Below are 12,175 nucleotides of genomic sequence, written 5' to 3' on the forward strand. Positions count from 1 at the left end.
TGATAAGCAGTGCCTGTAAGATATTAAAACGGTGGCAAAGCACTGCCTTTTTCTGCAAGGTCCTGTGGATGTAAAGTTAACCTCATTTTGTGATGATTTTTTTTTTTGGGCAATGAAGGCAAGGACCACACATCATGTGTAGTAGCTGAAGGAGAATGACATCTTAATGGTGACCTTGGCAAAAGGGTAGGTACAGAAAGGGATCAGTTATTTTAGTGCACATTCAACTTAAGTCAAGTGTACCTGCAGTGCTTCCAACGGGCCGTGGTCGTGCCACTGACGGCATTTCCTCTGAGTACATCCCTCTGGAGGAATACGGAACCTCAGGCGGCGGCTGCTCCGGGTGCATTAACTCCGCAGGTTGAAGGAAACCTGGCCCAAAGTTCTGCCTGTGGAAATGGAGTCAAGATTAAAATAAGTGAATTCCCTAACCAGAAACAATAACGTAGGCGTACCTCATACAACAGCTCTTTACGATGCCTTTTACTGTACATTATAACCTTAAACGTTCAAGAAAATATTTACACCTGAAGACCATAATCCTCCTCCACGATCTGCACTGCACAGGAATAGTATAACAAAAGTTTACACAAGTGTTTTTTCACATGTTGCAGTCTCCTCAATGCAGGGGAAAAAGTCCACAGATCTTGAGATCGTGTTTTCCCCTTAGGGAAACAAGGATCTTCAACAACAGAAAAATAGGATAAGAGTAGTGATGTAGCTGCTTACCTCAGCAAGAAAGCTGACTACTCTAGATTTCCTGGGCACACAGTTTTGGTCTAAAACCATACAAAGTGCATTACATGTGTATTTCACAAACAATTATTACTTCATCAAGCATTCTGATAATTTCCCAGGAAGTTTTCAAATTTTTTGCTCTTGAAGATTCAGCAAAATACTCAAAGCTGTAATTAGCACATATGAAGAGTAATGTATACTAAAGTTAATGCTTCCTATAAATCAGGCTGGTGCTGGTAGTCACTGTTATATATTTACTGAAAGAGTTAACAACAGAAACTGTAATCAATCTAACTTCACTAATTGTGCCAAGGTAAGTGCACTTGTAAAAGAAACCCTATAATTAATTCACTGAACAGGGACAGAGAGGGAGATGGAAATGCTGCTTTTCTTATGCTTCCTATTAACATACATTAACCCTGCCACTGCAAGATTGTATTTTAAAGGACTGATTGTAGTTGACTTTTCAGGGGTTATCAATTCCTATCAATATAGTGGAAGTGTGGATGCCCAAACTTCAGGTGCTTAGGTTACTAGGCTCGCCTCTCTCAGCCTCCAGGTAAGATCAGAGGCACTTCTCAAGAGGCATCCAAAGCAAAAGATTACCTTAAACCACTTTCTGCAGGAGTTTCTCACTGGTGAGTATAAATGAAGCAAAGTGAGACAAACATCCCAACTCAGGCACATGAAATCACACAAAGTGAGGACTGGGGATGACTTTTATATGCCTTTTACCACAATGGCATCTAACCCCATCTATGGTTATGGACTGCAATGTATCCTATTCCTCAAGACCTCAATTTTACATCCCTTTGTTTTACAGGAAAATCCTGTGACTGCATCTAACTCAAACTATTCTTGCTTTGTGCTTTATTTGGAAAATTACCCACCTTTGTATGACAGCCAGAGAGAAAAGAAAGTTGACGTAATAATAAACTGATTAACAAAGCCAAATAAGAGCCTATTAAAGCACCAACAAGTAATTGTAAATTGAAGTACCAGGTACTTGGCATACAGTATTTACTAAATGGAGGAGGTATAAGAGTTTCAAGCTGTAACAGTCTTGCAGTGGAAGTGCTAGAATTTCCCCAGCTCCCTTACATACAATTCCACCTGTCCACCCAGCAGATCCAAAGGAAACCATTTCCAACCAGTTAAAATAAATGCTTCAATGGGTAGGTAATGTTTAACAATATCGCTTCTGTTATGTTAATCACTGCAATCAGTAAAGGATGTGATCATCTGGTTTTTTATGCCTGAAGTGTTGAGCTGGAATTTTGAAGCTGATGAATTGCTACAACTTTTTGATGTTTTCTAAAGAAAATATTTTTTCAACATCATTGCAAATGTATTATTATTGTGTTAACTTTTCAGAGGACAGGAAGTATATCCTTTATTGCTGATGTGTTTGTACTTGAAAGGTAGACATTTAATAACCCTTTACCCTCTCTTCTCAACCTTGTTTATAATAGATAGATATAGCTTCTCTTTAAAGTCAGAGATCAACAGAGGAGTATTACATTGGGATACAGCTCTGCATCTATATCATACAGGCTTTCTAGTGCTCCTTCCCATATCCAGCTTTCGACTTCTGCACATTCAAAAGAAGAAAATTAATCTCCAGTCATTTAATTAAGTGGGGAGATACCACCCCAAAAATCAATTTTACACCACTAATCCACTATGGCTAAGTAGCTCTATCTCTGTTGCATGATGCAGTATCGTTTTTCTGGCAAAAACTGTTCACTGTGCCTTTATGTTTGCCTAGTTGTTATGTGACCTAGGTCTTTTACATTTAATTCTTTGCCCCAGGTTGGTTCCACCCCATTAAAGATGCTGACTGCATTAGTATAGAGAAGAGAACAGTACGCTCACTCAACTATTATTCCATGCACTGCATATTTAAGCCAATGGACTATGACATTGATACATGCCACCTAATCACACTGACTTGGTTATTTTTCCTTCCTCTAATTGGTGAACTGGTTCTATCAATTTGTTTATCATTATCTTCAGAATTTGAGAATACCTCCCATGACAACTCTTTCCTTGTTTTCTATCGACCAAGCTTTAGGAAACTTTCTATTTTAATGAAAATCTAAAGGAACTCTTTCTGTTAAGGTCAACGACCTTGCATATTGTTAACTTAATCTGTCTGCACTGGCAAACGCAGTATTTAAACTTTTAATCATGATGCAATTAATTTGTGACTTACATAAATTCAGAGTGCCTGTCTCAAAAGGTGATAAATTTTTGAACAGAAAATATGTTGTGAAGACACTATTCTGCTCAGGTGTACTAATATGGGCTACAGCACTTTCATGGTTAATTTATCACATTTTCCCTGAATGTGTAACAGGCCAACAAAGAGCAAATCCTCAATAACAAACAACTGGTTATGCTTTGTACTGGCAGCTCATAATCTTCAAGGTAATCTAAACTACAAAAAGTACACCACATGTCATACTGTGTTCCACTTCATGTACGCTCCACTCACACTGAAACTGCCACCTTCAGACAAGCCCTAGTTAAGAAAACATGCTTAGAAACTCCTCCTTTTCTACTTGGTCCTTTCAAAATCAGGTTGCAGAACATTAAATAAAGTTCTTCATATCCATTTTACCATCAAGTTTCCAAGGCAGTGAATACTTCAGGTGAATTCTAATGAATGCCATGGATACCAGCGGGGTTTCATCTCATATGGTGAGCCATAAGAAGGTAATGAGAGAGCAGCACAAGGCCACCATTTCCCCACCTTGGCTGCAGTGGCTTAGAGTGGGTGAGACAAGACTGAACACAGTGGCTACCATGACTCAAGGTTCACCTTGACATGTAGACAAAACACAGACACCAAGTGGGAAATTAGCAGTCACCTGGACATCCATTTTCTTCTCTTTACACAATTTTCCCATAGCAAGGGCAGGAGAAGATGGAAAAACTGTTCTTTCCCTGATTTTATAATAATAGGTCTGCCAAGCAGGCTTTCTCTATTAGGGTCACTGTGCTCTGTCATTTGTTCTCAACTTGGTTAAAAATAGAATGAATCTGTTAGTCATATGAAAGCTTTTGTGAGTGAGTGTTGCCCTGAGGATACAGAAACAAGATGAAAGTCAGAGCATTGGGAGAATTACATGCATCTGAGTAACAGTTTCAGGCTCTCCAAAAGCTGAAACTCAGTGGTTTACTGAATGTTTGGAAGGATATCTCTATAGCCAAGGGGTTAGAAACACATTTCTTTTAAACACATTCCATACCACACGCATATGTCATTCATGCTACATAAATAAATTACAAAGACTGGATCTGGACTCTTGTTACTTCTCATTTATACAGTACTTTGCATAATAATATGCCAGTGACAGTAAGAAATCTGGAATAATTGCAAGGAAATAATAAATTATAATTTTATCAGTGAAAAGCTACCTTGGTAGGAGACCTGGTGCTGTTGGCGGAGTCATTCCAAATTCCATATATCTCTGTCAGAAGAATGAATAAAAAAAACCAAATTAAAATCAAAATGCTTACCCTGGGAAGCCCACTGTCAGCCTTTTAAGAGGTGAATGGCAGAGATCTCTAGGCCTGTATGTGTGACTTCATGGCAGCCATAAGAGCTTGGTTGTACACAGACAGAAGCACAAGATCAGGGAATCACTGAGATAGCAGGTTACTCTCTAATGCAAGTCTTAACTTAAAAACCGCCCAGAAACACTTTCTCTCATGTGCAGAAGATCAAGGGCTGCTCCAATGTCTGTTTAGCTGAAAACTTTCAGCAAACGAAGCCTTGCATCTGGAAATCTCATTAGACATCAACCAGCATAAGACTGCAGCAGAGAGACCACAGGGCTCAGACTCAACAGAACTAGAGATGACCTAAAGGATTATCCATGTGTTTCAGTGCTCCATTAAATGTAAAAAGTCATACACAGAAATAATGCTTCCCTATCCCTCACCTCTTGAAAGCATTTGGATACCCTGACGAAAAACATGACCCAAGTCAAATGTTTCTTTTTTTCGTTGTCAAGTTACCACATATATTTAAAACAAATAAAGTTTTACTCTTGGACATGGCAAGACTGATCTGTGCAAGAACCTAATTGAGAAGAACAGAAAAGTTACCCTAAAGGAGAACTCCTATCTTTTCTTGTGGTTGAGATGGGAAAAGAATCCAAATAGCTTAAAAGCAAATTCAGCATCTTGTGATGGCCATTTCTGAATTCTCCTGGTTCCAGGAACTGTCCCACATTTGTGGCAAGTCCTGACAGCAAGGGCACAGTAACAGTGACCATGGCTCAACCGGTGCTAAAAAGCCCTTTAACTTGCATCACTCACATTAAATGGGTTGTTTACTGCCTGAGTTGGACCATAAGGTGATCCCCACTGGGGGCATGTGGTTCCCCTCCCTGCTCGAGCAGGAGTGTTGTTTACCGGCTGTCCTGCAGAGACCCCGGGCGGTGCCACAGCCGTGGAATTGGCGGCTTGGCTGCTGGGAGCCACCAGTGCAAAGGCATCATCCAGCAGCGAGTGCATGGTCTGCCGAGCCTCTTCAATGGACGGCTGCGGGGGCACGTACTGCGACACCGGGTGGGAGGGCAAGCCAGGGAACTTCCCCAGATCGGCTGAAGATGATGTCTGAGGTTCAGGAGGCAAGTCTGGATCAGACTGGAGGAAACAGAAAGAAGGTGAAGGGCAGCTAGCTACAGGGAAGATTTAACAGCCAGCTTCCAAGCCCCTGTGAGCCTTAAGTCTGAGCAACATTGTCTTTGCCAGAACCACAACGGGACAAATGGCACAAGTGCTGGTGCTGGACAACACCTTTCCCTTACCCTCCTCAATTCTGCATGCATATATGCATGCACATACATAACAGCAACTGTTCAAATACTTCATTCAGTGTGATCTGAAAGACATTGAACTCAGAAAAGGCAGCAGAGTTTTGTGCAGGAGTTACTCAGCTATAGAAATCTTGTGGTTTGCAAGCACATAGTGAAATCACACACTTCTCCACCCAGAAAAAGACAATTAGCTCCATCTACATCTTTGACTTCTTTGCAGCTTTTGCAGTTCCAAGAAATTAATTCAGTCTTTAGCTTAAAACTGACCACATCAGCAATAACATTAAACAATTATTACCTCCTAGAAAAACACACAAAGGAAGCTGTTAAGGATCTAAGTGGTTACCTGCATGGAACTTGAACTTGGGTGCATCACCTGAATGGGATTCATGTAAGTGCTTCATAGCAGCAATGCCTGAGGCATGCATCATAATTACTACCTGGGATCTTACCACATGGGCTTATTGTTCATCAGCAAGAGGAAATTAAAAGAGCTTTGCAGCAGCAGACTTATTATCAAAGCTCATTCTTACCACTGCATACAGACTGCAAAATCAGTTGTCAAGAGGCACAAGCCTCTACTTTATTCAGAACTTAGCATTCTGAGCACTGTCTCGCTACAGATGCCAAAGGGGCTGAGCCTGCTGTGTGACATGTCTTAATTAAACAGCTTCAGATGATAATTCATTCTGCTGCAGCATGACATTAAAATCATCACACTCATGTTTGAAGGCAGAAGGAAACTGCAGAAATCGACACTGTAGTCACCTGACTGCATATGCAGCTAATGGTGAAATTCTTAAAATCTTTAAACCATCTTTCAAGATGAAAACTGTCCAGGGGTTTCCAATATTAGCATTAGGCTTAGTGAAGTCTGCTTAGAAGTGGTTAAAGACACCTAAATACAGTTTGTGACATGGATATGATTGAACAGAAGTATTCTCCAGGGTCTGCTTTTTTTAGACAGGAAACAAAATTAATTTTCAAGACACTGCATTAGAATTGTTTCAAGCTACTGCAGTACAAAGACATGTTTCTTTTTTCATTAATAATTATTTCCCACATTTTAAAGATGAGAAAATTTCTCAAAAAATGAACTGAGTCTTCCATTCTGTGAGAGCAAACGGTGAAATTTTCTGTAACATATGAATATATAACATCCAGCAAATTGGACTAGAGTTAAACTATGTTCAAGATATTATGGAACATGCCAAGCACACTTTCATGTGCATAACCCAGTGGCATCAACGCAAACAAGGCTTTGGTTCTTGGCTTCTAATATCAAGGAATACTTGGCAGAATTTTACTGCTTAATAGTGACAGACTGTCAATTAAATCTTTATTTCACTTTGATTTACATGCTAACTACACTGAAACTAGCCATATAGACCATAGTCAGAAGGCCAAAACCCTCCCAATGTCACAACCATCATTATGATTACCAGAACATTCCTGCCATCACAGACATACATACAATATATGCAGAATTATTGACTCCTGGAGGCCTTTTGTATGTCCCATCACTGTCAGTTGTGATTAACCTGTCCTTTTCGGCATCAATAGGACTCCCATTTATCTGATGTCGCCGGCGCTGCTTGGGAGAACGTTTTGCACGAGAACTTAAGCGGAAGAAAAGAAAAAGCAGAGAGAGAGAGAGAGACAAAGGTAATCACATTTCTTTTTGCAATTTTTATTCTCATCCCACTCAGGCTTGAACTTCTCTGTCCATTTCCTCCAAGTCATCCTTGCCTCAGCCCTGTTTCTCTTTCCTTTCCCAGTTTTTCATGCCAGTTCCATTAGCCTCAAATCTCTTTCCTCGAGCTCTCCTAACAACACTCTCCTTGGCAACTCTCCAAAATGTCCCATTTCTCCCTCAAATTCTTTCTAGTGTCACCTCCCTTCTATATTCATCTGTCAAAGTTGCCTGTGCTCCAGTTCCCCCTGTCAGTGCCTCTCCAGGCTCCCAGACCAATGACACACCTGCAGTAGCAGAACAGACCACGCTGCCAAGAAGGCTTTGTGCTTGGCACTTTGGGTTTAACCCCACCAGGCAAACCAGCTGAGGAACACACACAGCTGAAGAAAAGCTACTTTCTATCAGTGCAGAACCAGTCACAGGGTACTAGTGCTCCAGAAACAAAGTGCTGGTATTCATAAGCCCTAAACAGAAGCCAGGGAAAACCTTCTCTGAAAATACAAGGCCAGGAAGGCAGATCTGTGAGGCTGACAAATGTGCCTCATAATCTTTTATGTATTCCTTCTGGGTAATCTCATTGATTTGTGAATTTGCCTTTAACATTCAAAATCTTCATGCTTTTTAGGTTGTTCAAGGTTTTTCTTATTTTGCTTATTTTCCCCTCCCTTTATAAAAATATTATTACTTGCAGGTTATGTTTTCTATGTATCTTTTTTAGTGCTGATATCGTAATTTTGATCCCTCTACACCACACAAGAATTATTCAAACAAATGGCTGAGCAAATGCTAAATTGTTTTAAGACAGTTTCCATACATTTGGGCTTATTTATCAAGAATTCATTGCTGAGAACTTGTTAAAGAATAATGTGAAAACAAAACATACTGGCATATAGTGAAATAAATCAAAATGCTTAGAACAATCCAATCCTTCTCACCTAGATAACTCAAATTCAACCAGTGATCAAAATGATTTTAAGCTCTGAAAGTTAAGAAGTACAGTTTTGATGTACTGTGGGCACTGACTCTAAAAGAAAATTGCTCTTTCCATCTCTGAAATCCATACCTCTTCCTGGGCTCTATGAAGACCGTAGGCACACTGCCTCCAGGGTCCAAGATCTTGTCAATCTGCATCTGTGCCTTGCGATATATTCTGTGCTGTTCTTTGGAGTCAACCACCACCACGTCGTCCACCACTGGAAATTCATAGTGCCCTTTACGCTTGGCGCGAAGGCGAATCTTATTGCGGTGATGCTCAATCTCAGATTTATGCCTCAGGGCTGTCTGTATCTTAAAGGAGGAAGGGGGTGGGGGGAAAGAAAAAGAATCGCATTTTTCACTTGGATATTTTGCAAACTGGATTTTGCTCCTCTTCCACGACCCTCTCCTCCTCACCTCTCTGCCTGCCTCTCCCTCCTTCACCCCCTCCCTCCCCCAAATCTCTGAAGGACTAAAATAAGTCACACAATTAACAAACACACTTTCTTTCTTGGGTATTTTTCAGTATCCCCATTGTTTCCCCAGGTAGACATACTATTATACACAACATGACTGCCAGCACAGCAGGTGCAACTAGAAGGAGGTGGTAGTTTGTTAACAAAAGGCGGGAGGAACACAAAAAACTCCTGCTGTCTACCAGAAGTGACACTGCTCTGAAAAAATAAGACTAACCAGACTGTAGTTAGCTTTGCTTGTCCAACAGAGATACATTTGATCAATAGTGATGAAATCTGTCACCCCCTCCCTTTAATGACCTTCATCACCTATGAAGCAAGAACTTAAAGAGCTAACTGAGCTCATAACTCAGTGCCTCTGCTGAGCATGAGAGGCCACCATAAGCTATGCAGCAATGTAGCAGCAACAGAAGGGCTCAGGTCCCTGGATGAACATGTCACTATCAGCTCTACATCTTATTGCACGCTGAGGTTTCATGCCTCTCTCCCACCCTTTTTCAAATTTCCTGCAGTGCATCTCATTATCTGGGAAAAGCTATTGTAACACCACATTTTGTAAGTCCTGGCCCAACATTCACTGACATTATTCTTATCACTGGAAAACACTTGAGCACCAGATCAGGTAGCAACAACTGCTCTTGCCTGTGCTGGACTACTCCTGGATACATCTGCATCAGCAAATTAAAAAGCAAATAAAAATTTATTTTTGTGCATTCTTTCATGAAAATCCCTAAAAAGCATATAATGGACACAAATCAGACTTACTATTTACATTTCTAGTTATTTACATTTATCTTCTGCCCATATAATGAGATTTCTGTTCTGTGGTTCCTCTTGCCTGTGTATCCTAGATATATGTGTTTACCTCTCTTCCACAGGGTACTCAGAAACACAGAATCTTAAAGTTAAGTTATGGGTTGCAGTAATCTTCCACTCTGAATTACGAGAAGGTGTCATCTTATACTCAACACAAAACCAAGATGCTGGTATGTGGTAGTGTCAGGCAGTGTATCACTTTTATAGTGCACCACCTCTCCTCCTCATGCCCCAGCCATGCTTATATTCTGCTTACAGTGATGTGAGGCCTCAGAGAAAGCAGGAAGTTTCTGTATGTTTACTGTCAGATAAACATATCAGAAGTTGAAAGCAATGAATGTGCTGCAAACTCACACCCCAGAATATTTTGAGATAAATTCTTTGTATAATCCACATCCAGAGTTGCTGAAAATTCAAGTGAATAATGTAAAATGAAAACCAAGGTGGGCCATGTGTTCCAATTCTCACACATTAATTAACACAATTCTAATTAAGTCATGTCCTCATGAATAGCAAAAGGATGCTGACATGAGGTATACCAACCATCAAATTTGCTCCTCTCCCATTGTTTAATTTTTGGTTTAGATACCTCTTAAAAACAGGTCAGATTCTTCCTCTGGATTGAAACAGGATTATTCCTGTAACTCGTCGCCATTTAACTCCTCAGGAACTAACGAGGAACTCCTGATAACAAGAAACTGGATACTTTTCACTTCCCTCTTGGCTGGGCATACAGTCCTCCAAAAACATTCAAAGAACTTTACCTCTTTATTAATTTTGTTGGTCTCTGCCACTCGATCAGAAAGCACTGAGTTCTGAACCGGAGGTGCTGCCATTGGTTGCATAGCAATCAGCTGGATCTTGCTTGGGACCCGTCTGCTGGCATCTGAGGAGCGAGACATCCTGTCCACATGTTCAAAGATGGAGGCTGAGGAGTGCTGCTCATTTCCACTGCTGGTCTGAGGGGGTCCTAAATCACCAGAACCAACGGAGAGTAAAGCAGTAGTACTGCCAGGGTTATCTCAGTCACATGTTAAGCTCTACAGATGCTGTGCTACAAGACTATGCCATGTTTTCCATCTGTGTTTAATTTGCCCTACAGGCCTTCCAGCTGATTCACATTTAGTGTACAACAAGTTTACCCCGTGGTTTGCAAATGATAAACATTTTTCCATTATATTTCCAGAAGGTGAGCTGTCATTCTTTATTTCTGTAAATCAAGCTCTTGGCATTTGAAAACCCCCAAAATCTCAATCTACTTTACTTCATAAAAAGCTGTTCAAGTACACACTGCTAATGGTTCCTCTTATCAGTACTTAAGGAGATGCAAATTGCTCAAATGGAGGTTCAAAGAGCAATGAAAGATGTCTCAATGCAAAATGTATTTCTTAAGTGATAGGAGTGATATAGGAACTAAACAAAAAAACCCCTTAGAAGTCCACACAAACCACAAAGAATTTTATGAACGGTTTACTGAATAAAGCTTTTAAAGCAGTCTTTTTCTCTGTGACAGGATAAATAGTTCAGATTGTAATAAGCAAGCTGCACAAATATTGCCTTGTAATTTGTTGAAAAGGTAAAACCAACTCAAATATGGTCAGCAAACGACAGAAACTAATATGCATGGAAGTTGCAGCCCAGATCCTGCCAACAGTTAATCACTTCAATAGAAACAGGTCATCTCTTTCAAAAGACTTGAAATCTGTAGGATCATCCCAGTGGTTTGCAGTTAAGCACAGATTTGATTATTTTTTTCAAGCTAGACCTAAACCAGGAACTGTTACACAGATGAGGCTTGCAAAAGCTTTTCAAAGCTTGCAGAGGAACCTTTTGTCTTGTCTACATGGTAAAGCCACAAATTTTCAAACTGCTTTTCACCATGAAATACAAGCTGTGAGATCAAGATTTGTCACTCTCCTGTGGAGGAACACAGTAGTGTGGAGGGACATAATCCCACATCCTTGTACAGACAATAAGGGTTCTTAAGATTCAAATCAGGAGGTAAATCTCACTTGATTGTGATACAGAATCAGTTGTTGCTCAACACTATCCATCTACAACAGACAAAAGCAGGAACATAAAATAGTCACTGCTCTGATCCATTTGCAACATGTGCTGGTAATGCAGGATAGGGTTCAGAAAAGGAGTGAATACTATCTTCTGTAGAAGACCACAGTAGATTACTTGCTCCTTTGCTTCCCTCTTCTAGCACAAAAAGGGAGCAGGAGAAGGAAGGAATGGTACACTTTATTATATTCACAGCACATTACTTTTGGGCTGGAAAGTAATCTGGCCACAAATTTAGCAAAATTCTTATTCTTCATATTTCTCAAAGTTGATCAATGAATTGTCAAATGTACCCATTTATAAATGGCATTCACATTTACAAATGTGACTTTCCTGTACATGTCATTAAAAAAGAAGGTAAACAGTTCTTTTTAAGACCTCTGTGTCCCAAATGTTTTGCAAGACACCGAGACTAAATGAAATATATCCATCTCTCTTCTATAGCTATTTATATCATTTTTACCATTTGTCATCTTTAAAGCCCGATCTTCATGCATTTCTCAGAAGTGTGCAAGTATTGCCTCACAGAGAGGGGCACAAGATATATTAAGTAGTTAGTGTGAATCCCTCAGAGC

General features: G+C 40.2%; 1 protein-coding gene across 4 annotated transcripts in view; it reads right to left on the reverse strand.

The window, feature by feature from the left end:
• KIAA1549 (KIAA1549 ortholog) overlaps nucleotides 1-12,175 on the reverse strand; it is a 167,247-nt gene that overhangs the window by 12,526 nt on the left and 142,546 nt on the right. For all 4 annotated transcript variants that reach the window (XM_027654792.1, XM_027654785.1, XM_027654810.1 and 1 more), the window contains 6 exons: nucleotides 10,298-10,503; nucleotides 8,330-8,553; nucleotides 7,045-7,189; nucleotides 5,164-5,397; nucleotides 4,162-4,214; nucleotides 244-389 (listed from right to left, as the gene is read on the reverse strand). In XM_027654792.1, the coding sequence (XP_027510593.1) occupies nucleotides 244-389; nucleotides 4,162-4,214; nucleotides 5,164-5,397; nucleotides 7,045-7,189; nucleotides 8,330-8,553; nucleotides 10,298-10,503 (1,008 nt within the window). The remainder of the gene's footprint in view (nucleotides 1-243; nucleotides 390-4,161; nucleotides 4,215-5,163; nucleotides 5,398-7,044; nucleotides 7,190-8,329; nucleotides 8,554-10,297; nucleotides 10,504-12,175) is intronic.

This window comes from Corapipo altera, unplaced genomic scaffold, assembly GCF_003945725.1.
Source record: "Corapipo altera isolate COAL_440 unplaced genomic scaffold, ASM394572v1 1, whole genome shotgun sequence".
Classification (NCBI taxonomy): Eukaryota; Metazoa; Chordata; class Aves; order Passeriformes; family Pipridae; genus Corapipo; species Corapipo altera.